This window comes from Aspergillus udagawae (assembly GCF_001078395.1).
Source record: "Aspergillus udagawae IFM 46973 DNA, scaffold_1, whole genome shotgun sequence".
In the NCBI taxonomy this organism is placed as follows: domain Eukaryota; kingdom Fungi; phylum Ascomycota; class Eurotiomycetes; order Eurotiales; family Aspergillaceae; genus Aspergillus; species Aspergillus udagawae.
In genome coordinates, this window is record NW_025091264.1 from 2,719,862 (window position 1) to 2,746,215 (window position 26,354).

A 26,354-nucleotide genomic window follows, 5' to 3' on the forward strand; every position below is an offset into this window, starting at 1 on the left:
GCACTCCCGCTACTGATTCAGATATCATCCGTTCCTGTGGATCTCGATCTCGATGCCAAGTCAACGAACAGCCCGCCATCACATGGCTGGAGCGGTATCTTATTGATCTCTGTCTATCTAGTCTACAGAATACAGACTGAAATCAGGCAGTCAGTATCTACTCCATAGTCCTAATGCCGAGAACTCGCAGTCGCAAAGCGATTGCAATCTATCTACCCGAAGAGAGTAATACTCTGCAGGAAGTACGAAGAAGGATCTAGACTAGACCTCCGCTCCGGCGCCAGACAGCCGGGATTCGGGACATAGGCGGCACATACGAAAAGATGCGACGCAGTTACTATACTCCGTACATCCTCCTCCGAGGCTCATACTCCCTCATGACGAATATATTCAGCCTGAAATATTCTCGAGTTTCAATATCTCTTCGTTTCTTTTCGTTTCTCTAACAGAAGTGCAAGTCCCACGTAAGAAAAAAAAAAAATGTCATCAACAGACAGACCAACCAAATGCACGGTTCGGTCCCTGAGCGACGAATCCAGCAACATCCAGATACCAGTACTACAGTAGTAGTACCCGCCTAACCGCATCCAGACATGTTGGCGCCCCACACCAATCCACCACAACCAATCACCACCAAAATATTTGCCAACCGTGTTGGGACCTTGGGAAGTGATCGCCCTCAGCAAATCTGACAGTGGCGGGAGACGGGGAGAGAGAGTCCGCGCTCTGCATCTCCTTCTGGTCTGTTTCTCCTTCTGGTATAGTCTGGCCTGGCTGGGCTTGCCCGTTGCTAGTTGCCAGTTGCCAGTTTAAGTCATCAACGCCTGTTTGGGCCAAACGGGAACTTTTTCAATCTAGTTTCTACAGGGATGTCTTATACGAGGATAAGCATTTAGTCGGATCTGAGTCGGGCTTTACGAGTAACTATGATACACCATGTCTCTCGGTTATCGGTATTATACGAAGACTACTCCTAAAATACGAACGTGATTTCATGAGGTTGCATTGAAGAATGCCTTAGAAACAAGGAAAGCAGGACGCGCGATGGGCCAGGCACATTTATCTATAAAAACGACCGATCGACTGCCTTTCCTTGGTACAGCGCCAGGGACTCTAGGTTGTCCAGGTGGCCCCCGCTGACGTACGGTCCTTTTCGAAAGTCTCTATTTCTCCACAGGCATCCGGACGATTATGTTTCTGACCTAGATCCCCTGATCTGCTACGATAAAGTTCCCAAAGATATTTAACGAACTGTCGCTGGGTATTCTCTAACGCCAAAGGCAACAATAAGTAGTAACATGAAATAAAATCTCGAAGGAAAGTGGTGCTGAGAAACAGCTTGGACGCCACAGTGCCGTTGCAGGGCCCTGCAACGGCTTCTGCGAGCATGTGAAACAAATGCGCTCCCAGACGAGATCCCAACTCCGCCATCGACCCGGACAAACTGTACAAATCAGTGACTATCCTTTACTAAGGGACTAGCAGAGAAGAGAACACTCGAACAAAAGTGAAATCCCTCATCTATGATCAATCTTCTAGCGTCCAGCCGAAAACTTCCAGGGGACGCCAATGCTCCAATCTGCAACCCGACCTTCAAATTCGAGGCTCTGAGGGTATTATGTATGTAAATGTAGGATAAAAACGAAACGGACTGGTTCGCGAGAGCACCTTCTGAAGTGGGTCAACTCCAACGCACCGGACGGATACATCGTCCGAGCAGGTCAATTTAAAATGTTTCTCCAAGATCGGTAATCTTGGATTTCCGCTCTGGTGGCCCCATATCGCCTTCCAACCGGTCAAAGTCAGTGCTCGTTCTCAATGTTCGAGGCGCTGGGATACCAGAGACCCCGCTTGGGGTTCTTTTCTTGAGTCCAGTCGGCGTGGAGATGGACGGAAGCCGAGTCTCGCGGATCTCGCTGATCCTAGCCCGTAAAGACATATGCAACGCAAGATCCTCATCCTCGTCAATATGGGCCATCCCATTGACGACTCCATTCTGAGTAGAGGGGTTGCTGAGCGATGACCGGGGTCGGCGGCTCTCGGTGGTCGGGTTGGTCGAGTAATGCCCCAGTGGTGTCTTTGTCCGACTCTGGCGGCTCTCGGGGCGTGTTGATGGAGTCACGCTCGGATGTGTACTGTGACTGACAGAGCTGTGGCTCGAGTAGCTGGTGCGACTGCTTGGGCGACTATCCCCCTGCGTCCGTCGACTGTGCGGAGCATAAGAGGGCACACTATCACCGTCTCGAATAGACGAGCTGAAACTACTCCCGCTCAGCCGTTTGCGTGAGTTCCTTCGGGCTGTTATTGTAGATGCAACCGGGCTCTCGCCCATTATCGATCCCGAACGAGAAGACGTACGAGACGGTGAATCCGACGGGGGTGGCAGTTTGGATTTTGCAGATTGAACTCTCTCTTCGAGCTTCTGCATCTTGCCAATGAGTCCACGAATTTGATACAGTGAACCTGACTTCGGCAGCCCAGACGACCGGGCATTATTATTATTCTTGTTGGTGTTTTCATGGGGCTTGGGCTTCGGCTTGGGCAAGCTGGGCCGATTGGTCGCTGATGGCGTGGGGCGGTTATTCGTAAAAGCGTACGAGGTTGCACGCGCGTGGTTGTTATATTTCTGAGTCCTGGACCCATGCAGCGACCGGGTGCCAAATGACGAGTCAGAAGCCGAGGCCTTCTGAAGAGGGAAACCAGGCATAGCATTCATTGACTTGCGCAGGCTGCTCGAGGACTCGGATATCGGCGGCGACGGAGGCGTTGCAGTGGCGGACATGAGCGAGGTTTTCAATGTAGGAGTCGAGAATAACGGCGAGGAAACTATGGATGAAGCAGGAGAACGATTGAAGAGATCCGGTGTCTGTGGTGTTGATGGACTGCGCAAGGAGATCGGCTTCCTGCGCCGGCTGTTTTGCAGTTCCGCATGCCGGAGCTTTTCGTGGATGATTTCCGTTTCTATCTTCAGATCCGAAAGCTCGTCTCGCAGACGTTGATTCTCGATGCGCAAGTTTTCCCGCTCCTGCTCCCCGGTTCTGATTTCCTCTTCCAATAAGACTGCTCGTTCGATGGCGACATTGTACTTGGACTCCAGATCCTCCAGGGACGAAGTCGTATGCCGGGCTTGACGTTCATAATCATCGTTTGCGACTTCGATGTCTCGCAGTTTCAGCTGTAGCGTCCTGTTTGCATCCCTCAAAGTCGTGATCTCTTTCTGTAACGTGTTCTGGGCCGAGTTTCCCTCCGACTTGGATTGCTTGTACTTGGTCTGCCGAGGAAGTCACAGATTAGCCCCCTGTCCGTCACCAGCAGTGCAGGTAAACTCCGATCTAACCTTCCACTCCTCGACCTCGTATTTCAAGCTATCCACCTTCTCCTTCAACAACCGTTCCCGCTTCTCAGATGCCTCGATATCCTTTTCCAGCTCCGCCTCCAGCTCACGGCTGGAGGCCTGAAAATCCGCTAGCTCAGCCTCTAGTTGCTCATACTGCGTCTTATACCATGCAAGCTGATCTGACCGGGAGCTGGTACCATTGGGGCGAGCAGAGGAAGAACCGTCGGCCGAGGGCATTATTCCGGGACCAGGGGGGCGGTATGACCGAAGACGGACACGGAGGTCGTCCACAAGAGCAAAGGTAACGACTCACTTCCAAGCAGTGAATTGAAGGACAGAGAGAGCGTCGTCACGAAACAGCTGGAAACCGAGTTCATGCACGCCGCGAATAGTATCAACAACCGTGCGTGAACCGGTGGAGGGGGACCCCTCGCGGAGGCGGTGTCGCAGTTGATCGGGGGTAATAACCAGGGACTCGAGAGTGATAGAGACAAAGAAGGAAAATAGAAATCAAGAAGAGAAAACAATACTAGAATAACTGAAGTTGAAGACTGAGAAGATCCAAACTTACCTTTGCGGAACCCTCTCAGAGGGGGCTGGTTGAAACATGGGTGATTGTTTTGGGGGGGTTGATTGTGATGGTGATGTTATCCAGCTGGATAGGCTAGAGACTAGACAGATAGTAGGGCGGTGTCCACGGGAACAAAACAACCTCACCAACTGGATTAAGCACTAGCATACCGCTTTAGAGTACTTTAGGTACCTAAGGTACTTTGGGTGCTCATAGTATCCGCAGTTTGGCGGTAGATACCAGTTAGGTACAAAAGGTACAAGGCTTGGTACCTGACGGCAACTGTCACATGGTAATTAATCAGTGCAGTAGTGTAACAAATTCGTGTATGTTACGACCTCATAAAAACATCACTAGACCTATAGTGGTCTAGTACTGGTCTCGTCCTCCAGCTCGATTTCCACCGCCTGCGCTGTGCGTATTCCGACGATCAAAGGTCAGTGACTGCTCCGGGGGCATGCCTCATGGGCAGTGGAAGTCTGGGGCGACAAGAAAGTGATCTGGAGGTTATTATTGCTTGGTTCCCACTTCCCAGTTCTATTCCCTGATTTTGGCCCGGTAAGTTGCTATTGTCCACTTGCGTTCCCTCTCTCTGCTTGTTTTCCCTCCTATCGGACTCTTACGGGCGCTTCTTCCCTCCTTACTCCTTCAACTTCGGCCTAGTCTCCAAGCTAGGGTGATAGATCGTGTTATATCCACGCACATCATACTACTCACAGTAGACCGGAGAGTTGCTTCCACGCACATTCAAATCGACAATCAGCTACCCATCTGGTCGATCTGAAATGGCCATTGGTCTTTTATTCTGTTTTTTCCCTCCCAAACAGAGCTTGGTGAGCGGTCACCATGGGCCTATGATACTAATATGGCGCTCTCCAGATCTTCCCTTTCCCGTGAAGATCCACACGACTTGTTGAGATGGCGGACCCCACCGATCTGAATCTCGACGCGCCTAGCGATCTTCAAGATATCCCAGATATGTCCATGCAGCTTGTGCCTCCTCCAGAAGGAACATATCCCGATAAGTAAGTATGCATGAATTATGCTAGCCGCCCTTTTGTCACCCAATTCTAGATACATTGCTTGGACCGCTACTCATATCCTTCCCTACATGTAAAGAGCTACTCTTCTTGCCGCAGTGCAAGCTCACAGCAAAGCACATGGATACAATGTTGTGGTCAAGTCATCCAGCACTCCTACCGAGAAGAAGCCCGGACGTACAGCTAAAGTGTGGCTCCGGTGCGATCGGGGAGGCCATTATCGGCCCCGAAACGGGCTCACAGAGGAGACGAGAAAGCGGCGACGAACATCTCGTTTGATGGACTGTCCGTTTATGCTGGTAGCAGCTGGTACTCCTGGCATCTGGACGTTGACAGTGTTAAATCCAACTCACAATCATGGGCCTATTGTCGAGAAGCCGCGACCACTGCCGCAGCATAAGGTTCGAAAGGGCCAGATTCCAGCGGTTCCCTATGATTGGCCGCATGATGCGACTCTAACACCATATACGACTGCTTTAGTCATCATCGACATGCAGAAGGACTGTATGTATTCCGCACATTCATGTTGTTCGCGCTTGCGTCCGAATGCTCATCACCACTGACGGTCATCGCAGTTTGTTCGCCTGGCGGTTACATGGAATACCAAGGTTACGACATTTCAGCAGCGCAAAGTCTCATCCCCAAACTGCAGCAGGTACTGAATACATTCCGTACTGCTGGCTTTCCTGTTTACCACACTCGTGAAGGTAAAACCCCGATACTCTAGTCTTGGTGGCGGACTTCTGATTAACGGTGTGGTAAAGGTCATCGGCCTGATCTATCAACTCTCTCAAATAGGGAGGCGTTTCGGTCGCGGAACAATGCATCCGGCATGGGAATTGGCTCCCAAGGGCCATTGGGACGTTTGTTGATACGCGGTGAAGTTGGACACGACATCGTCGACGAACTGTATCCGCTGCCTGAGGAGCCGGTCATCGACAAGCCGGGTAAAAGTGCATTTTCGTACACCGACTTTGAGCTTCTTCTTCGGAACAAAGGCATCAAGAATCTGGTCATTGCAGGTGTCACCACGGATGTCTGTGTGTCGACGACGATGCGGGAGGCGAATGACAAAGGCTTCGACTGCGTCATCCTGGAAGACTGCACTGCCGCCGGCGAGCCGTCCCTCCATGTGAGTACGCTCGAATCCGTCAAGATGGAAGGCGGCATCTTTGGCGCCGTCGGCAAAGCAGACGACGTGATCCATGCGGTGGAGAATTTCAAAAACAGTACTGTGAAGAAGCTGGCCCCTCAAATGACGGGATGAAGTGGGTCGGAGGTAATCTTAGGGAGGCGTTCTGTTGGTCTTGGTCCCTTGGAAACAGCGACAGCGGCATATATCTTTTCTTGCTTTTCAGTCCCCCTTTTATCATCACATTTGGGAAGAGCTACTTTCGTCCGCTCATCTTGCAGGGCATGCTCCATCTTTTGAATCATTAGCGAGCTTATTATTGCTTGCCAAATTCCCCCTTGGTCGATGCAAGCAAGATTATGAGAACAGAGCAACAATATCGGATACTCTGCATTGGTACACGGCGCAGAGGTTAATGGGCATCAAATAAATACACGAGTTGAACCCATGCACTTTCGATGCATCTTTTAATGCAAGTCCATAGTAGTAAAGTAAGCCACACCCCAACGCCACGCTCCGCAAGGTAAAATGCATCAGCCGTAAAAGGGCAGGCAAAGAATCACAACCACTTCTTCCCCGCAGCCACAACCCTGGACCGAAACACCGGACTCCGGATCTCCATTCCTTGCCGGTAAAATGGACTCATGGCCGTCTTGACGTAATTCTCATACACCTCGTTCATGAACTGCCGCACGGCTTCCTCCGTCTGCGGCGAGGTCGGATTCGCCGCGATCGAGCTACTCGACGCACGGGACGAGCTGCCCCCACCGACGGAGAAGGACGAGCCGAGCAGCGACGAGCCGGACCCCGCAGTCCCCGTCGAAGGCAACTGAGGCGGCTGGTGGAGGAGCAAGAATCTTGTTCCGGAGGGTGTGAGGAACGCGGAGATATACGCCGAGGCGGGGGGGTAGGTGTCGATGTGTTTGAGGTACCTGTACCATTTAGCATTTAACATTCAGTTATAATGTCAGTAAGATCGGAACTGTGGGCAGTTACATATTGCCGTTCATCCATTGGGCTTCCTCGACAATGTCCAGACTCGAGTGGATGATGAATTGGTTCATGTATTGCGCTGTGTCTGGGAAGCGGAATCGTGCGATGCCATCGCCGCCGCCTTTGGAGGTGCCAAAGGCGATATTGAATAAGGGAGCATCGGTTGGCGAGAGGATGGTGAAGTAGTATGACATTTTATCTAACAGAAGTAGTCACTTTCAAGAGGGAAATAGTCCTTCGCTCCGCAAGCGTAGGTAAATACCGGGGGACATGGGTCAGTTTGTTTGGGGGGAGATGATAGAGTCACGTGGCTGATAAGATAACATCTCATGAACTCATCACCTTCTACTACGGAGAAATATATCTTCAACTTCAAATACCTCTCTATAGGTTGCTCATACCCTACTGCGCGAATTGGGGACAGGCCTTACAGCCTTCGTCTGGTATCACCATGGCCCCTCCAAAACTGTCTTACGGGCTCAACCTCCCCAGCAAGAAACCCCCGACCTCGAAACTCGGACCGCCAGGTTCACAAAAACGCAAGAAGACCATCTTCGACTCGGACTCCGAAGGCGACAACCAGAACGATGCCGGCGACGGCGACGGCGACGGCCCCGTCGAGATAACCACAATCGGCGGACTCGAAGAACCAGCTAGACCGTCCCCCAACGACCGACAAACCAGAGAACCGCCCGCCAAACGAAAACCGCCGGCAGTCCCCTCAACCGGCAAGCCCAACATCAAACCCCTAAGCAAGAGCTCCCTCTTCGCCGACGAGGAGGAGGAGCAAGAACCACAAGCGATGCCTCTGGGGCTCAACCCCGCGAAAAACAAACCCAGCGCCCCATCCCGCACCGAGTACACGGACCTGTCGGCCCTCCGCAGCAGCAAGAAACACGCCGAGGACGCCCAGCAGCTCGACCCCACCATCTACTCCTACGACGCCATCTATGACAGCCTGCACGCCAAATCCGACAAAGCCAAAGCCGCCGCGCCGGACGCCAAGAGCGACGGGCCGCGGTACATGACCTCGCTGCTGCGCAGCGCGGAGATCCGCAAGCGGGACCAGCTGCGCGCGCGGGACAGGCTGCTGGCCAAGGAGCGTGAGGCGGAGGGCGACGAGTTTGCGGAGAAGGAGAAGTTCGTGACGTCCGCGTACAAGGCGCAGCAGGAGGAGCTGCGGCGGATCGAGCAGGAAGAAGCGGAGCGGGAGCGGCAGGAGGAGGAACGGCGGAAGCAGAACGGCGGGACGGGCATGGTTGGATTCTACCGGGACATGCTCTCGCGGGATGAGCAGCGGCACGAGGAAGTCGTCAAGGCGGCGGAGGAGGCCGCGCGACGGGTGCAAGCGGGCGAGATCCCGGCCGACGAAGCGGCCGCCGAAGCGGAAACAAACAAGGAAAAGACGGAGGCCCAGATCGCGGCAGAGCTCAACGCCAAGGGCGCGCATATCGCCATCAACGAAGAGGGCCAGATCGTCGACAAGCGGCAGCTGCTGTCCGCCGGGCTGAACGTCGCCCCGAAGCCCAAGCCGTCTGCCTCAGCGAGCGCCGCTGCGGCTGCTGCTCGGGCGGCCGCCAACAAACCCCGTTTCGAGTCGGGGCACCACGCGGCCCGTGCAAGCCAGCGCGCCCGCCAGACAGAGATGGTTGCGCAGCAGCTGGAGGAGAAGGCCCGACAGGAGGCCGAGGCCGAGGCCGCACGACAGCGGGAGATCGCGGAGCGCACCCGCACTCGCAAGACCGAAACGGATGTGTCGAGCGCGAGGGAGCGGTATCTGGCGAGAAAGAGGGAGCGAGAAGAGGCGGCCAAGAAGGGGTCGTGACCTCGCTTGTTTATTCCTTTGCATCCGCCTTGATCAGGTCCTTGGAGTTAGCAGTGCATGTTATGGCGTTGGATATATCATTTGATTCCTATGTAGGATATATTGAAACTTGAGAAGAAATAACGTACTAAATTTACCGAAATACCATCCAAGGCATTTAGAACGTATCCTCGATGGACAGATACATATACTTGAATAGGGCGGAGAGCATCGCACAAGAAATGCACATGATTAGAATGTGTATTTAGACATGCTCTATACTACATACTAACCAGTAATGAAAACAAAAAAGTCGTCACTCGTAATGCAGACGGTCGTCAAGGAACGCAACAATAATAACAATACCGGCCCTATTTTCATATAACCAATTTATACTGATGCAACCTGCCCGATGCAATCATGCACAATGCACACAGACATTTACTTTGAAAGAAAAGAGGTTGAACCTCAACACCTTAGTAAAGCCGAAAGTATACTCACGCAGTCAGTGCAAAACTCAGCCCCATTAAACCCATCCCAGCGATCGCGAATCCGACCCCAAACCCACGATGGTGCGTCAGTCCAAGCCCTTCACTGAAAAGCTGCAGGCCAACCGAGGTCATGATGCCGGCGGTGGCAGCGAACATGCCCCCATATACACCCCAAGAGGGACCGGTAGTCTCGTCGTTGTGGCCGGCTTTCTGGGCGCCCCAGATCCAAAGAGCGGCGATGCCAGCGCCGGCGGGCTGGCTGATTCCACCAAGTAAGCTGGACCAGAACATGGCTTTCCAACGGGAGTTGAGGGCGAGATAGAGCGGGAGGGCCATGGCGAAGCCTTCGCTGATGTTGTGAATGAAGAGGGCAACAAAGACGGCCATGCCGAGCGTGGGGCTGGCGTGATTGGTAGCGTATGTGATGAAGCCCTCTGGGAGCTTGTGGAGGGCAATAGCCAACGACGTCTGGAGTCCGATCGATAGGAAGGCATTCTGGGGTACGTGGTGGTGGTGTTGCGACGCTGTGGCCCGTGGAGCTTTGGTCGAATCGTTTTGGTCCTCTGGGGATTTATGGGGATAGACTTGAAGATCGGACCGCGAGGAGGATGCGCTGCTTTGGTTTTCCTGGGAGTTACCGGCATCCAATGGTCCCGAGAAGTCTTCCACCGAATCATGCGACCGAGCGAGCAACCCTGGGCCAGCACCTTCGTCAGGTCCTGCGCCTTCCGAGTCCAGCTGGACACCAATGCTATGATGCGTGGTTAAGGGAGGCCGAGGAATCTCCTCGACGACGCTAGTCATCTGCGTAGTAGTGAGGATCTTGGAACATTCCAGACCGCAAGTCTGCGAAAAACCATAACACGGGCCGTTTTTGTCACAGAAGGGTTTGACGCCGCCCATGAGCTGGTTGATGCGGCGAGTCAAACGGGACCGCAGAGATTCGAGCGCCGGTCGCTCAACGGCACCCGGAACGGACTGGCGAGAAGGCGGCTTTGTTTGTAACAGGAGAGGCGTCCGTTCGGTATAGCCATTGGCCTGGCGCAGAGCGGACGCCGGCTGCTCTTGCCGTCCCACATCGCCGCGTTCGGGATCTTGGTTTGGTTGGTGAGTATGGGCGCAATCGACGACATGAGAGGGAATATGCTGGTGGATGAGCGCAGAAACAAGTCGAATGACAATCACGCCAGCTAGGAAGAGTCCGATTAGAGTGTAGGCCGCCGCGCGGGGAGAGAATCCAGCTCGAGTGAGGTATTCCTTCGAGGTGGGGAGCATGCTATAGAGGGAGGTGAAGAGCTATAGGATTAGTCCTGCAGGCATAAAGGAGGCAAATAGAGCAAAGGTACCATAACACCGGCGCTCAGGCATAGAGAGGCTGATAAGAAGCCATTGCTGTTGACAATTCGGAAGCTCTTGCGGCGAGAGAATCGCCGCAGCAGAACATCAATGCAGATGAGCGACGAACCAAGGACGCAGGCTTTGATGAATTAGGTTGGAATAATCGCAGTTGGTTTTGGAAAACTCACCTATGCCAGAGACCCCGCTCATCAGCCATCCTCGGAGGTCACTATTGGTCGCCATGGAGCCGAGGGGTGTGAGAGAGCAGTAGCAGTAGCAGTAGCAATGGTGGAATGGCAGAAGGCGGATGGAAGACAGTGAAGTGATGTCACTAGAATATCCGAGATCAGGGACAATAAGGACAACGGCAGGAACCCCCACTTCCTTTCTCTCTTGTCTCGCCTCAGACGTACAGATATTCAGATGGTGTTGTCGACAGAATCAATTAGATAGATCTATCTTGTCGCTGATCATCATCCCCCTTGGAACAAGAGTGCATTCCTCGAGTCCAGCATGCTGGTGGCACTGACATATTATAAATACCGCCGCCGGCTTTCTCCCAAGGTCCGCATTGTTACCGCCATATTAGCAGGGGGAAGGACGCTTGGATTACCATCATGAATCTAATGGGACATGGATGGAGGTGGTAAGATGTCCGATATCACTTTAATTTATGCAGCGATCTGTCAATAGGCCGGCTTATTGTTTGGTCTGGACAGCCACCGTCTCCAAGTGCAGGGTTCCTATGTTATATTCCCCCTACTAACTAGAATACTCGGAGATGTCAGTAGAACATTCAAGCAGATGACCAGATGCTCTTTTACAGAATCCATACTGATTTTCTTCCTACATAGCCAAGGTAGCTGCCTGTCAATATCTCCCTCCTAGATATCTCCTCCCTACCCATACCTACTGCTGCTGTTGTTGTTGTTGATGATGATCCAGAATCTCTGTGCTCTCTGATTGGCTGCTACTTTGGCTTCATCTTTGCTTTCTTCGGCAATATTTTCTTTTTCTCCCTCTTAATTCCGCCCCAACTGCGGACTTCTTTCTACCTCCTTGACTCGGTCCAACGGGTCATTTATCTGTTTATATCTTCCTTTAATTCAAATCCATCATGTCGAAAGCTACTATTGCGGCCATCGCTGCCGCCAGTGCAGCTACTGGTGCTGGTATCACCGCTCTCCTTTACTCATCTTCCTCTCGACCTCAACAGCCGCAACAACAACAACAGCTCCCTCCTCCCCCTCCTCCGTCCCAACCGGCTACAGTATCTCCTCCTGCGACTATTCCTCCTCCCTCTCTGGCCAAGACTCCGGCCAGCAAACCCTCGGGTGGCTCCCCCGTCGATCCCGCCGGTATCTACCAGTATGGCTTCCCCGGTCCCATCGCCGATACCATCACCTCTCTGCCCTTGACCGGCGCCTACGACCGTCGCACACGCAATCCCGCCTGGGTCGCCGAGCACATCACACCGTACTCGCTCTCCCTGAAGAACGCCGACCGGAAACACAGCGCCTTCGTCGAAGACGCCAGCATCCCAGCCATCTTCCGTGCCAAACTGGCCGACTACTTCCGCTCCGGCTATGACCGCGGCCACCAGGTGCCTGCTGCCGACGCCAAATGGTCCCAGGACGCGATGGACGGCACCTTTGCGCTCACCAACATGTGTCCCCAGGTGGGCGAGGGCTTCAACCGCGACTACTGGGCGCACTTTGAGGAGTTCTGCCGCGATCTGACCAAGAAGTACCCCTCTGTCCGCATCGTCACAGGCCCGTTGTACCTGCCCCATCGCGACCCGGACGGCAAGTGGCGTGTCTCGTACGAAGTGATTGGAAACCCGCCCAACGTCGCTGTGCCGACGCACTTCTACAAGGTCATCTACGCCGAGGACGGGACGGCCAGCCCGGCCAGCAAGGTCTCACTGGGTGCGTTTGTGCTCCCCAATGCCCGCATCCCCAACGACAAGCGTCTGGCTGAGTTCGAGGTGCCGCTGGAGGTGTTGGAGCGGGCTAGCGGGTTGGAGTTTGCTTCCAAGCTGGATGTTAGCCGTCGCAAGCGTCTCTGCCAGGAGATCAGGTGCGATATCGTTGTGCGCGAATTCAACAACGCCAATAAGAGAGCGGCCTAGACTCTACCGGACCGGGTGTTCATGTAAACAATTACTCCATGTTCTTTCGGGTGTACCTATATTCGTTCTCGTTTTGTCTGGCGTTGTTGGGCGTGTCATCTCATAGACCATCTAGTCTAGTCCACTGATACTGGAATACATTTTTTCACAAGGACATACCCAAGTCCCAAACTCCGGATGCGCCAAGTCTTAACATTGAAAGGCAACCCCGGCCTTCATCGCTACATTCCCTCCAGCCCCTGCAAACCCAGTCCCCTCCGAGCTGACCTGCACCAACCCCGGCCGAATCCCCTGCTCCTTCTCCTTCTTCTTCGACTTCTTCCCGTTCCCCTTTTCTGTTCCATTCTCTTCCGCTTCGGCTTTGGGATCCCGCGGCGTAATGTCCGCCTCACACACGTAGCACAGAATCAGACCGTGCAGCTTTGCCGTCCGCTCCTGTTCCTCCTTGCTGGCATGGGGATCGGGGACATCATGCGGCGTCATGAACTTGGTGACGCACGGTTGGCAGATAACATGACCACACGGTTTCGCCACTAATCTGTTAGCCGAACTGAGCGCGACCGCTTGTAGCAGGACGATACATACACATCGCCTTGAGCCCGTTACTGAGGTTCTTCTTGCAGCTGGGACAGATCCGCGAGACGGTGCCGTCCGCCGCCTTCTCCTCTGTAAAATGCACATCGACCAACGATTTTAGCGAATAGGCATGGCGGTTCTCGTCCGTCGACCCAGGACAGACGGGTGTCATCTTGACGGCCTTGTTAGCGGCGATTTCATTGGGATCGGTCGATGGCGTAAGCGAGGGGACCCAGAACGAGGGGAGCGCGGATTTGCTCGACTCGGACTGCACCAGTTAGCCAAAATGTACACCAGAGAACCGACCCTGCAAAAAGCACCTTCTCCCGCTTCAGCTCCCGCTTCAGCCGCTCCTGTTCCTCCCGCGCAATCCGAGCCATCTCCTTTTCGTCCAGCTCAAAGATCTTCTTCCGCTTCCCGTCGATCTCAATCTCGCGCGCCTTGAACGCCGCCAATGCCTCCTCCGTCTCCTCCGCCTTGCGCTTCCGTTGATTATCGCCGCCGCCGCCGGCGGTCCCCTTCGCGTGATCATTCTTCGCCGCCTCCAGCCCCATACTCACGAGCTCAAACTCGCGAAGTTCTCTCCGCCGCGCATCCTCGAGCGCTCGCTCTTCGTCCTCGGCCAGGCGCTTCCGGGCCTCCTCGCGTTCGCGCTCGAGCCGTTTGATCTCCTGCCGTTGGGCGAGGAGGTCGTTGATGGCGCATTCGCGACAGAAGAGGTCGCCGTTCGTCGCGCAGGCGACGGGTGTTCGGGCTGGCTGTAGGCAGAGTCGACAGGAGCCAAAGGGGAGGAAGGAGTCGCGGCTGATGACGCCGCGCTTGGTGCCCCAGGTTGAGCGGAGGAGGCCCCGTTCGTACGAGGTGAAATGGGGAAGAGAGGTGTTTCGTTTGGAGTGCGCCATTTTGGATTGTGAGGGTGTTTATCGGCGCATTTATCGTCAGGTTAGAGTGGTGTTAGTGGTGTTACGGGCGGGACTCGATGAGACAGAGTGTGTATTTCGAAAGTAGTTTAGTTATACACAGACAAGAAGAAACGACATCTGGCTGGATTGAAGACCAAACGCATTTAAAGGTTGAGGGGAAAAGTTGGGGAACTTAAGAAATGAAGCTCTGGAGATGAAGATAAAGCGTGACATGACATAATCATTGATCCGTCGTCCCACCTCTCCTCGCCGTCACTCCACCTTCATCTCCATTTCCAGCTTTCCGTTATTGGATTCCGTCAAGAATTGCTTGATACTCCAACCTGTGAGAAATGGAGTCACAGAAGTCACCAAAGGTCAACGGGAATAAATTTCTCTATCTCCAGCAGATCAGGAGGCGTCTCGAGCACCACTCTCTTTCTTGATGCGACCTCTCGCACAGCGGGTTGCGACGGCACTGGCTCGTGCTCGTGAGGAGGCACCTGGGTCCATGGTCCGCCAAGCGTCTCATGCTCCTGTTTGTTTTCCACTTCGTCTTCCTCGTCCGCTCGCTTCTTTGGTTCATTCTTTGCGCCCAGTAGGTGTCGCAGAGCTTCCCTGTCTTGCTCTCTGGATTCCCGCTGCTGCCTCTCTGGCTTCTCCTTGTCGTGAGCCTCGAATTCGCGCGCCAATTCGCGACAGACATCCAGGAAATCCTTTTCTGGCTCGATACAGTCTGGATTCGTACTCGTAGGCTCCTTGCTCGGTTGTTCCTCCCTCTTCTTCTTCCTGACTGCCTTCTTCCTCTCTTCCTCCTTTCTCTCCGTCTCCTTTGCCTTTTTCTGCTCGATTATCTGTTTCCTCACCTCGGGATCATACCACCATGGTATGAACTCGACAGGGTCTGGCTCCTCGTCCTCGAATTTCTTCCGTCTCGCATCCTGCGCATCGTAGCGGATGAGGTATCTGCTCTCTCCCGGCTTTGCCAGGCTGTCTGGAATACGACGGTAGCGGTGCAGTCGGATGTACTCGTCTGGCTTTGCTGTGAGCATGAACAAGACGTCTGCAGAGTGCTTCTGGTCTGCAAACATGAAATAGCACTGTTTCACGGCGGATCGACCGCGGGTGGTAGCTCCGAAGCCCGGCATGAGGGGAGGCATCTGGCAATAGACCCTGATCCTGTCGTACAGGTGACCGTTTGGGCCATGGAGTCTTAGAACCAAGCCCCGTGCCTTGATCAAGAAGAGCATAGCCCGGCCGAGATCGCAGTTGAACCCCGCAATCATTGCGCAGTAGAGCCAGACCTGGACCTCGCGCGCGTCGCTCATCTTGAGCCGCTCGTACAGCTTAATCAGCTCGTAGGCGTTCTTGAACACCACCGCCGGCCGTTTATACAGGGTGTCTGCGTCCTCGAAGATGGTCTCGAGAGTGTAGAGCTTCTCCAGGGCATTCTCCGTCTCGCGGACGGGCTCCCGGCAGAACGGACACACGCACCAGAACTTGCAGTACATACTGGACATCAACTGGCGTACTCCGCACTCCCCCTTCGCGTAGAAGTAAGCAACGGTGATCTCCTCGCCGGGCTTGATGTCCCTGGACGCACGCACCACCGCCCGCCCAATCCTCGGCGGCAGGCTCTTATCCTCCTCCCCGTTCTCATCCCTGGGATACCGCAATGTATAGTAGAGAGACGCATTCGGAATGCACGAGTGGTTCACAGACGCCAGATTCAGCCCCAGCACCATCACATTTACATTCTCCGGCTGCAAAGCAATCATATGGTACCTCTTCCAGATCTGTGCATACGCGCCCCCGGACGAACCCTTGGGCTGCGGATTCGGCAGACCCAGGAAACCCCGGTGCCACTCCTCGTCCATTGCGCGAACCTTCTCAGCAACGAGGTCATCGGCCGCCTGGGCGTTATTCCACCGCTGGACCTCCGCGCCCGCAAGCCAGACGACTTTCTCCGCGAAAACGACCTCCCCGGCAGGGATGCGCCCGGTGGCAAACAGGCCATAGCCGATCGACTCGTCGATGTATTTGCTCTGAGTCTTTTTCTCATAGGTGCGCCTGTAAAGCATCTCATCTGGATCCCCGGCAACTGGGACGAGAACTGGCCGACGACTAGACCGCGCCGGCGGCGACGGAGGAGGAGCAGGCAACGCAAGTAGCGGACGGTGCTGCACCCCTGCCTGTCCTTGTACCTCTTCACCTCCTAGCCACCAAATCAGTATTCAGCTTAAGAGTTCATGAGTAGAGTGCCCACCAGCACGAGAATGATTTAGACCCGTTACCCTGCAGGGCACCTCCTCACGTGACTGTGCAAGACCTAACGACATCCTTCCAGCTAACAGCAAGTAACTATACAGTAGGTAACTAGTCAGCCATGAGCGTCTCAAGAATTTACAGACAACTGTCTTATTTCAAATGATGAAATGAAAGAAAGTCCTTACCGTGTTTTCCCTCTCTTCCTCTCACCAGCCAAGACCAAAATCGGACAAGCGAAACAGAAGGTAGATAGAGAATACTCTGTGATCTTTGCACGGATAGATAATCAGTACAATTCAGTCCACCTAGTCTTTGAGCTTGCCCTTACTGTCTGTCTCTCTTCTTGTTGTGTTCTGTTATCCAATTTTTCGTCTTTATTTCCGGATCAGTCTTAGGCAGGAGAGAACGACTGCCGTAAGCCTGGCCAGACTATCAACTCGAGATGCAAAAGATGAGATGAGATGAAAGACTAGAGGGTAGAAGATAGATGGATGAAGAGCAAGAAGAAGACCAGAGACGAACACAACATACAGAAATCACAACGAGGGGGGAACGACGCCGAGAAGCATGGTTGCTGTGAAGGTGTGCTCATGGTCCGCACGCGGGTCAGTCACATAACAGTTCATCGGGGATGGAGGTATGGAGATACGTGAATGACATGAACAATAGAATAGACCAGATAAAGGATTTCCTATTCTTCTGTCTATATGGTTCTAGAGAATCAAAGAGGTAGGCTTGATCGAATCGACCGCAGTCGACTATACTATTGCATCTCAAGAGTAGCAACTGTAACTGTATACTGCAATCTCCTTCGAGATGGCATGCTATGAATTTTCAGATACCTGCCAAAATGCTGCCGTCCCATACAAAATCCCTAGACCAACAGCCACGCAAACAGACCAGACCAACCGACGCTGTTGCCCTACCGGGCTGCAACCGAAGCATATGAAAGGAAATAATAGCGCGAGGACAGCCTGTGTGAACTCTATGAAGCCGGCTCAAAGCAATAAAAGGAGAGAGAAAGAGAGAGAGCAAGAGAGAATGTCAATGCTTGGTCAGGCAGCGCTGCGAACAAGTCAAGCATATTTTGGCTAAAAAATGATTCCTTCAACGCCGTAAGGCGACGCCACAAACAAATGAATCGAAAAACTGAGGTGTATTGGGTATGAAGTCGTAAATGGAAAGTGATTGGTCTTCGGGTCGCTCTTTATGCATGTACAGCTTGCTCAGGTGGGCTCGACTGCAGATTTTGGATTGTAGTTTCGTCGACGCCTCCCTCGTCAGCCGATGTCGAAGGCGACGACCGCTGATCTTTTGGCACCACCAACGACCCCGGGAAAGCCGCGGTGGACGAATCAGCCAGGGAAGCGTCATCCGAGGCCGGACGATGAGAGCTTAGATCAATGGCCGGATCGCTCTTGGTCTTTCCGTCCTCCAGGTTCGAAGTGGCATTCCCATCTTTGGAGCCTTCGCCCTCGACCGGATCGAGAACGCTGATTCTTGTTGCGGTACTTCCGCTTCGCAATGACTGGGAGATTTCTGGATTTACCGGTTCCGAGACACTCGAATCGCAGCCGCCCAGGATCGCAGGGTCAGAGGCGCGGGGCTCCTCGGACGGAGTAGGTTTGCGCAGCCTGAGGCGCTCTTCGGGAGTCATATTTTGCCACTCAGATCCAAAAGTGACAATAGACGCCTTCTTCCCATGGACAGTGAACAGCGGCGCCTTGCGGGAGAGACTCTCGCCTTCCTTCGTATCTTGCTCGTCCTCGGGCACCACTTCGCTGGACATCGAGTCCCGCGGCTTTTTACCCCGAGCACTAGGTCCTTGTTGCCCGTGGTGGGAATCACGGAGTGTGCGGTGAAGGCTGCGACGAATCCGGCTCATTTGCTCTCCTGGACGAGACTCCCCGCTATCTCTCCTGTGTTCACCGTCCGTCTCATGTGCTGTGACGGTCTGCCTAGTCCCGCGAGGGGAGCTGTTCACCTCTAACAAACCAGCCTCGCGGAGGATACGCTCCTCGCCGTCGTCCATGCTGATCGGAGAGGTCAATTTGGAGGCATGAGATCCTAGACTGGCAACATCTATCCTGCTGCCCGCGCTCAGCACCGATGGCTCACGTTCAAGCCGGTTTGGCGGACCTGGCGAATACGACTTCGCGCGGTCTTTACCCATCTCCGTAGACAAACGTCTACCGGCACGGCCAGTGAGGTCTGAGGATGTCACCGACACCGGAATGCTTGGTCTGCGAATATCACTAGGAGCAATTTGGGACGACGGGACCCTATGAACGGACCCAGGCTCGTCGGACGGCAACTGCGGCGATGTAGCCTGACTTGGGGACTGCACTGCGTTGGCAGGCGGCTGAGGCAAGGCTCCTGGCTCCGAAGTGGAGGTGTTCCTGGTGGGTATCTGTAGAGGAGGGAACCTCTGGTCCGCAAGGGACTTGGCCTCTTCATCCTCGGTGCCCAGATCCTGGAGGAGAATCTCCCGGTAGCATTTGTTACGCCAGATGTCCTGCCTCACCCACTTGAGCTTGGCCGCCATACGCCCTGCTGCCATGATGACCTGCTCCCTGGCCCTCGAGGTAACCGGTGTCAAAACCTGTAGGTGTCTCGCATTTCTCAGGAGGTCGTCCAGCTGCTTCTGGTTCACGAAGAGCTTCTCGTTTGTCTCGCGGATCTTCTGTCGCATGAGTTCCTTACGAGCCGTGACCAACTCCTCGGCCACGTCGGGATCGGGATTGGGAGAGGGAGGCTCCCTGTCTGCGGAACGGAGCGAATTGTACGATGTTACGGAGGGTTTGCGACTCATTCTGTTGCGCTGAGCGTCGTAATTGGTAGCTATCATGCCTTGGGTGCGGACCCCCGTGCTTCGGAAGGCAGCAGCGTAATTGATTTTTGCCAGCCAATCGTTCATGTCGTCGTCAGAATTGGCCAAAAACACCTCCTCCAGCGCATTATGGCGAACGAAAAGGAACGCGTGTTTATGCTTTTTGTAGCCCGAATCCACTAATGCAACCGCATCATCCATGGACATGATGCCGTCGGGTTTGAACTCGGTGAGAGGTGGTTTAAATACAACCGCCCGGCGGCCGCCCTTCGTCTGATGAGACTCATGTTGGGACATTAACGATTTGATCCAATTGACGTCTCTAAAGAAGTACAACTGCGAGAAGGTAAGCAGGGCGCCCCATTCTTGCCATGGCGATCTGGCTCTCTTCTTCCTTGGGTCTTTTCGCCAGAGCAGACCGACTTTGGCTACTTTGATATCTACCAGCCCAGGGTTCGATTCCGCCGGGTTCTGGATGCTAGCCGGCATGAACGCATCCGGCCGCGATCGGGCCGACACGATCTGCAGAATAGCTGTCTTCGAAAAGGCCTGATGGAGGCTGTTGATGTCAGGTGGCCCGGCCGTCCCGTGACATCGATAGGTGTCTTCCAAATTCATGACATCCTTGAGACTCGGCCGTAATGAATCGAGCTTGCCGTCCATGATCAATGTGTACGGGTCCACCGGTTCCCTTGATACGCGAGACAAATGCTCTGAACTTGGGGTCTTGAACAAGGGCCGTCGAGGCTTTCCAAGCTGACGACTGTGAGAGGGTGTATCTTCGATGTGGATAAAGGGCGTGTAAGCGATGTTCTCGTAAATGCATTCCAAAATGTCATCAGATACACCTTCGCCACGAGTATTCCGAACATAATCCGACTTTTGCATCTTGCGCTTGTTGTTCTTGTTAAAGACATCGGTATGCAGAATCAAGATGGAAAATGCAATGAAATATGCCTGGTCTGTACAGAGAAAATCAGTATAAGCGGCCCATGATGCACAATGATGAAACGTACCGGGAGAAGCAAAGATGCCAGGATTACATTCATGATATCGATCGGCAAAACTTTGCAGGAAGCGATCTATCTGTTGGGTCTCCTTGGGCAACTCGGCGCCCATCAAAAGCTTTCGAATAGCCATATCGATAGGGTCACCAAAGAAGATGAATCTCCGCATATACTTTCGCAATGCGGTCTTGTAAAAATCTTCATTCGACTGACAGAGTACGCCGGCGATCGTGCTCTTGGGTATGCTCTCTTCGAGCCGCGTCAGATACGTTGCTGGCGTGTCATTCTCCTCGCGTTCGGGGTAGGACAGTTTGCGAACAGGAGTATCCGAGCCTCTCACACCGGGCGAACCACTGCGAAGAACCGGGGGTTCCGAATTCTGCCTCAGTCGGTGTGAGATGCTGAAGATGTCCCCGAAACTTTTGCGTCCACTGGTGGAAGTCGAAGTACGACCGGACGAGGCGAATTGAGCGGGTGACGGTTGCCCAGCATCCCGGAGATTAGCCAGCGAGTCTAGCGTTGATGACCTTGGTCGAAGTCTGATTCGTTGTCCACTTCGAGTGGAAGTAGCTGACCGGGCGGAATTGGCGGAGTTCGCCGAGTCCTTTCTGCGCAGAGGGAAAGCCGGGGAGGCAAGACCGACAGTCGAACGAGAGGGCGACGGGAGCGGAGAAACGCGGTCCTGATCCTTATCATCCGGCGGCTCAAAGCTGGATGAGGGATCAGAACTCATGGCCCTGGATAGCGAGTCCTGTCCATGGCCATTCATGGGTTGACCGCCCGTAGGTCGAGGAGGCAAGGGGAATAGGGGACCACGATTTCGCTTCAAACGTGGCATGCGAAAACGTTTACTTCCACTTAAGTTCCCCTCGTTCGGGGAATGGGTGTGGTATAGTCCATGATCTCCGGAACTCTGATCCGAGCGGGAGGACTCTGAAAACCGCGCGTCGGTGGTGGAAGAACGTTGGGACTCGTTGCCGGGCTCACGGCCACCACTGCGGATTGACGTAGTCGAGAGACGACCTGGTTCTTCCCCGCTCATCTTGGGCGTGGACAATGTTGCATCGGCTGGCTGAGAACCGTTCGAGCCCTGGGCCCCATGGCGAGACCTGGTACCTGGACCCTGTCGCGGAGCATGCATTGGTAATCCGTCGGACGGGCCCTTTTTCGATCCGGAGAGGATTTTGAACTTGGGTTTCTTCTTAACCGGTTGATCCAGTTCATTGCTGGTGGGCGCGGTAGTGATAATGGTGGGAGCTGGAGGTAGGCGGCGGAGACCAAAAGTCAGCACACGTAGATCGACAGTATATATAATCTGTAGTAGCTTGGATGTATACTCACGCGGTAAAGGAGGCACGGGAGGTGTTCCCTCCTCACCCTTGGCATAAGACCTTGATAATTGGGGATCCGACGCGTGGCGGAGTTTCATGAAACTGAACCGGTTCCGGCGCCAGGTAGAAGCATCATCCGGCACCAAGGCTGCGCCCACATTGCCCTTTCTTGAGCGAATAGTGTCCGCTGGCCCTTCCGACAAGTGTTTATTATCGTCGTCTCCGGTCTCGTGATCGTCGTGGTCATTTTCGTCATCGTGGTCTGGTCCCGCTAAGAGAGGTGAACGAGGGGCGGACTCCGAGTGCCTGGATGCAAGGTTGCTTGTCGACAGGGTAGGACGAGGCAATTGTTCGCTATGGCGAGACAGTGGTTGAGGCTCGACAACACTGCGTCTCTTGGAGTCATTGCTATCGAGGGCGCCGAGTCGCAACCCTTTCCAATGCATGGCTGAAACTAGACGACGGGAGTTGGGTCCTTAGATGATCCTGCTGCGCAACCGATTGAAGCGACCCATCCGACAACAACCTTATAGATATCGAGCGATTTATCCACAGCGACTGATTGTATTTCGGAAAGGAAGTTCAAGGGGCAACCCAAACTCTTGAAGCCGGTCGGTAATGGATGATTTCGGAGGATATAACGGCGTAGGGATCATGAAATACGACCGATTGACATCGCGGACAATTCGTAGCAGAGAGAGAAAAGGGAAAAAGAAATAAATTCGTCTAGCTGAGAATCGAGCAAGTCGACGGAAATGGAGGAGAGAGGTCGTAGAAGTTTCGAAAAGGGGAAAGGGGGAACAGAGAGACAGTCGATTGACAAAAAGAACCCCGAATAGTCGACAAGCAGATAAAAGTCGGAGCTGGCAAATGCAACCCTTACATTGCCAGGCGTCTAGTAGGATGGAGTGAAAAGTGCGTAGATCATAAGCAGAGGAGCGGCCGAGGAGAACATTGGAGATGCCAAGTAAGGGAAAACCGATTGGCGAAAAAGGGAACCCAAACCGGAGACGGTTGGAACGTAGGAGAAAGGAGGGGCAAGGAGCTGGATAATACCTGCTAGATAATGGGATCCTTGCGGGAAGAAATGACAAACGAAGAGATCTGAGCGTCTTTACCGGATAAAGAGGGAATGAAGATGATGGTGGTGATGATGAAGATGGCGGTGATGGGGAGAGGGAGATCTGAGATACCTCCTAGTCCAGTCCGTATGGTCTATGGATTATGGCCTCTGGGTCTGGGTCTGGCCTGCTTGACAGTAAATGATGGATCTCTGACAGAAGACATAGGCCAACACGTGTGTTTAGAAAGTGGATATTAATTCGTCGATCTTTGATCATGATCAGGTCCATTAAAATATTATAGATTAAGAGAACGACGTATCATGCCCATGGATCCGATAAATTGTGATCGTAATCGTACCCGTACTCTGTATGTAACTACGTTGAGATGAGCCTACATACCTTAGATCGGGGCTGTATAGTCCCTGTACCTACTCCAGATAAACTACATAACCTCGGGTCCTTAACCTTGTCATTTCCACAAGTTCCGTCTCTGAAATCCAGGTTCCATGTCCTGGTTTGAGTTTCATAACCAATAGAGCCTTGTGTGTAGAGAGGTACACAGCTTTGTGAACTGTTTCGTCATCAGGATTTATGCACGTTTGACGCATTGGGGGTTCTCAGTTATTATTTTTCAAATTTCCATTCGAGCTAATAATGATGCCAGTCTCTCTTTTATCCAAGAAAACGGAAGAAAGAGGCGTGCCTCTTTACCGACTTCATCATCATGACTAGCTATACGCGGCTGCTTTACGCACTGCGTCATTTACACGCGTTTCTCCGTTTTACATATCACGTGATACGGTCCAGAATTGTTCTGCCTGGAGAGCCCGGAATAGTCACGGAGTAAACCAGAAGAATTCCGGTGGGGACTCCTGTCTACTGTGTTGAAGGGGCACTCTGCAATCAGTCCACAAAACTCTCTACCACTCTCGAGACGTGACCAAGGGCATTCAGCGAATGCTATGCATATTTACGGCAAGAAAGACCAGAGCCTCTCCTGTTCACAAGGGACTAAAAGGGACTAAAGTAGTGGGGCTGTGGAGGGCTGCAAGTGTGGGGTAGGTTGACGGTGCCTGAGGCAGAATCACCTGTCAACTGTCAGCTTTATCTACATCTTAGAGAGCAGGTTTCCTTCCACTGAGGCATAAAAGGCTAAAAAGAGTTGCCTGTACAAGGACGCGAACAATATTGGAGGACTTTAGGTAAATGTGTCCCACTGTAGGTAATCTTAAGTGCCTCCGCCGCCACACCAGCCTTTCAGAGGTAGGCTCTTCAGAACAGGTAGCAGATTCTAGTAGATAAGTAATTGCAGTTTGACCAAATCTATCTACTGTACTCAAAACTTTCAGACGCTCATTCGGGATATTCTAATGCTGACTCGGAATTACCCCGTACAATCCTGATATTGCCCAAACCGGGTGAATTTACCATTCCTAATCAGGCAAGATGGCTGATTTCGGAACGTCTTCTGCCTGAGGCATCTCAAAGGCGTCAACCAGTCACCCAACATCGGCGCTCCTCCATCTTGATCCGTCCTCAATTTCGCCTTTAGGATTCAAGCAATCCGGCAGAGAAACAATGACAGCATAATTGTCGTCTCTATTCTTCTACAGACATGCGTCTCCTGCTATCTGTTCTCCTCCTCTTGGTCGCCTCACTCGGCCTGGTATCCGCCGTCCCCGCAGGCTCCAGTATCACACCTCCGCCGCCCATTGAACCTATCCAGTTGTTATCATCCCGATCTACTGACTCCAGACGACCATGGATTCGAGTCAGAGATTGGGTCATAGAGACCATCTGGGGCATTTCCAGAGATTCCTCCCATCATCGCTCCGTTAAAGATTCCCCGCGCAGCCACTCTCCCTCCCGATCGCTTACTCGGTATGGCAGCGATGTCGTCCTTCGTTTCCAGCTCCGCAATGCCGAAGAGGCAGAGGCATTGGCTGAAGCGACTGATGTTCTCTTTCTGGATGTCTGGGCTTCCACATCTGAATTTGTGGATATTCGATTAGCTCAAGAAGTTGTACGTATATGGCCACGCCTGCCGACGTCTTTGCTCCTGCGCTCATTATCGATTGTTTGATTGATAGATCCCCTCACTACTGGGCCTGTTGCCTGATTCGCTTCGAACCGCGTACACTCCTCTTATTGATAACCTTGCTGAAATGATATACGCGACTTACCCGACGCGACGTCCTACTGGCCTTGAGGATCATCCTGGCTTCATCTCGTCGGTGCGACAGTCGACTCAGTTTGGAGATCTGTTCTTCCGCGACTACCAGCCTCTGTCAGTTATCGTCCCATGGATGCGGCTGATGGCGTCGATGTTCTCATCTCATGTCCAGTTGATCAATGTCGGAGTGTCCTACGAAGGGCGGGAAATCCCGGCCCTTCGACTCGGGACTCGCGGCCGGACGGCCGAGCCCTACCCGCGCAAGACCATCGTTGTCGTGGGCGGCAGCCATGCGCGAGAGTGGATTAGCACCTCGACCGTAACCTATGTCGCGTACAGTCTCATCACCCGATACGGCAAATCGCAGGAAGTGACCCGTCTCCTGGAGGACTTCGACTGGGTCCTTGTGCCCACGCTGAACCCAGACGGCTACGTCTATACCTGGGAATCCGATCGCCTATGGCGCAAGAACCGCCAGAACACAAGCCTGCATTTCTGCCCCGGCATCGACCTCGACCGCGCCTGGGAGTTCCAATGGGACGGCGAGCGCACCCGGTCGAACCCCTGCTCGGAGAACTACGCCGGCACCGAACCGTTCGAAGGCATGGAAGCCCACCAACTGGCGCAGTGGGCCCTTAACGAGACGCAAGCCAACAACGCCAAGATCGTCGGCTTCCTCGACCTCCACTCCTACTCCCAGCAGATCCTCTACCCCTTCTCGTTCTCCTGCTCGTCCATTCCACCCACGCTCGAGAGCCTCGAAGAGTTAGGCATGGGCCTGGCAAAGGTCATCCGCCTGACCACCCACGAAATCTACGACGTCACCTCCGCCTGCGAAGGCACCGTCACCGCGGAAGCGGACGCGGACGACCAGAGCCGTGGCCGTAATAGCCCGCCCAAGAAATCTGCCGTCTTCCCCACGGGCGGCAGCTCAGGCGGCAGCGCCCTGGACTGGTTCTACCACCAGCTGCACACGGACTACGCCTACCAGATCAAACTGCGCGATCGCGGGAGCTACGGCTTCCTCCTGCCGTCCGAGTACATCGTGCCGACCGGCAAGGAGATCTTCAATGTCGTTCTGACGTTTGGGAAATTCCTCGTCGGCGATCTCGCACATGCCGTGGATCTGGACTGGGACGGGGAGCTGCAGCGCACGGAGCCTGAAGACACTCCTGCATCTCGAGACGAGAAGCCAGCGTCAGCCACGCAGCAAGTGCTGCAAGCGGACGTCGAAGATGAGGAAACGGAGTGGGTTGAGCAAGCGCGGTCGGAGTTTGGACGGCGATAAGTCTTCTCTTCTTTCTTCTATCTGTTTCTACCGTGTAAAATCCTACTTTACGTATATTTATATCTTCGCATTGTCGTT

General features: G+C 53.6%; 10 protein-coding genes across 10 annotated transcripts; 4 read left to right on the plus strand and 6 right to left on the minus strand.

The window, feature by feature from the left end:
* Nucleotides 1-1,726: 1,726 nt before the first annotated feature.
* Nucleotides 1,727-3,574, minus strand: nde1 (nuclear distribution protein NudE; the record flags this gene model as incomplete). The annotated part of the gene is made up of 2 exons (XM_043286367.1): nt 1,727-3,271; nt 3,338-3,574. 2 exons carry the CDS (start codon nt 3,572-3,574, stop codon nt 1,727-1,729), a joined length of 1,782 nt encoding a protein of 593 aa, XP_043142302.1.
* Nucleotides 3,575-4,826: 1,252 nt separating this feature from the next.
* Nucleotides 4,827-6,215, plus strand: Aud_000864 (cysteine hydrolase family protein; the record flags this gene model as incomplete). Its single annotated transcript, XM_043286368.1, has 4 exons — nt 4,827-4,933; nt 5,028-5,452; nt 5,524-5,655; nt 5,713-6,215. The coding sequence occupies 4 exons, from the start codon at nt 4,827-4,829 to the stop codon at nt 6,213-6,215; spliced, it is 1,167 nt and encodes a 388-aa protein (XP_043142303.1).
* A 424-nt stretch (nt 6,216-6,639) lies between these two features.
* Aud_000865 (TRAPP subunit TRS20) lies at nt 6,640-7,267 on the minus strand (the record flags this gene model as incomplete). Its single annotated transcript, XM_043286369.1, has 2 exons — nt 6,640-7,012; nt 7,077-7,267. 2 exons carry the CDS (start codon nt 7,265-7,267, stop codon nt 6,640-6,642), a joined length of 564 nt encoding a protein of 187 aa, XP_043142304.1.
* Nucleotides 7,268-7,524: 257 nt separating this feature from the next.
* Nucleotides 7,525-8,898, plus strand: Aud_000866 (splicing regulator NSRP1-like domain-containing protein; the record flags this gene model as incomplete). The annotated part of the gene is made up of 1 exon (XM_043286370.1): nt 7,525-8,898. The coding sequence occupies one exon, from the start codon at nt 7,525-7,527 to the stop codon at nt 8,896-8,898; it is 1,374 nt and encodes a 457-aa protein (XP_043142305.1).
* A 476-nt stretch (nt 8,899-9,374) lies between these two features.
* Aud_000867 (Zn(2+) transporter ZRT3) lies at nt 9,375-10,949 on the minus strand (the record flags this gene model as incomplete). Its single annotated transcript, XM_043286371.1, has 3 exons — nt 9,375-10,664; nt 10,715-10,845; nt 10,895-10,949. 3 exons carry the CDS (start codon nt 10,947-10,949, stop codon nt 9,375-9,377), a joined length of 1,476 nt encoding a protein of 491 aa, XP_043142306.1.
* Nucleotides 10,950-11,823: 874 nt separating this feature from the next.
* Aud_000868 (DNA/RNA non-specific endonuclease) lies at nt 11,824-12,837 on the plus strand (the record flags this gene model as incomplete). The annotated part of the gene is made up of 1 exon (XM_043286372.1): nt 11,824-12,837. The coding sequence occupies one exon, from the start codon at nt 11,824-11,826 to the stop codon at nt 12,835-12,837; it is 1,014 nt and encodes a 337-aa protein (XP_043142307.1).
* Nucleotides 12,838-13,026: 189 nt separating this feature from the next.
* Nucleotides 13,027-14,315, minus strand: Aud_000869 (putative RING finger domain protein; the record flags this gene model as incomplete). Its single annotated transcript, XM_043286373.1, has 3 exons — nt 13,027-13,370; nt 13,423-13,681; nt 13,734-14,315. The coding sequence occupies 3 exons, from the start codon at nt 14,313-14,315 to the stop codon at nt 13,027-13,029; spliced, it is 1,185 nt and encodes a 394-aa protein (XP_043142308.1).
* Nucleotides 14,316-14,683: 368 nt separating this feature from the next.
* Aud_000870 (SET domain-containing protein) lies at nt 14,684-16,654 on the minus strand (the record flags this gene model as incomplete). The annotated part of the gene is made up of 2 exons (XM_043286374.1): nt 14,684-16,530; nt 16,582-16,654. The coding sequence occupies 2 exons, from the start codon at nt 16,652-16,654 to the stop codon at nt 14,684-14,686; spliced, it is 1,920 nt and encodes a 639-aa protein (XP_043142309.1).
* A 1,136-nt stretch (nt 16,655-17,790) lies between these two features.
* Nucleotides 17,791-22,197, minus strand: Aud_000871 (Arf family guanine nucleotide exchange factor SYT1; the record flags this gene model as incomplete). Its single annotated transcript, XM_043286375.1, has 3 exons — nt 17,791-20,375; nt 20,430-21,677; nt 21,762-22,197. The coding sequence occupies 3 exons, from the start codon at nt 22,195-22,197 to the stop codon at nt 17,791-17,793; spliced, it is 4,269 nt and encodes a 1,422-aa protein (XP_043142310.1).
* Nucleotides 22,198-24,430: 2,233 nt separating this feature from the next.
* On the plus strand, nt 24,431-26,276 carry Aud_000872 (M14 family metallopeptidase; the record flags this gene model as incomplete). The annotated part of the gene is made up of 2 exons (XM_043286376.1): nt 24,431-24,838; nt 24,906-26,276. 2 exons carry the CDS (start codon nt 24,431-24,433, stop codon nt 26,274-26,276), a joined length of 1,779 nt encoding a protein of 592 aa, XP_043142311.1.
* Between the last annotated feature and the right edge of the window lie 78 nt (nt 26,277-26,354).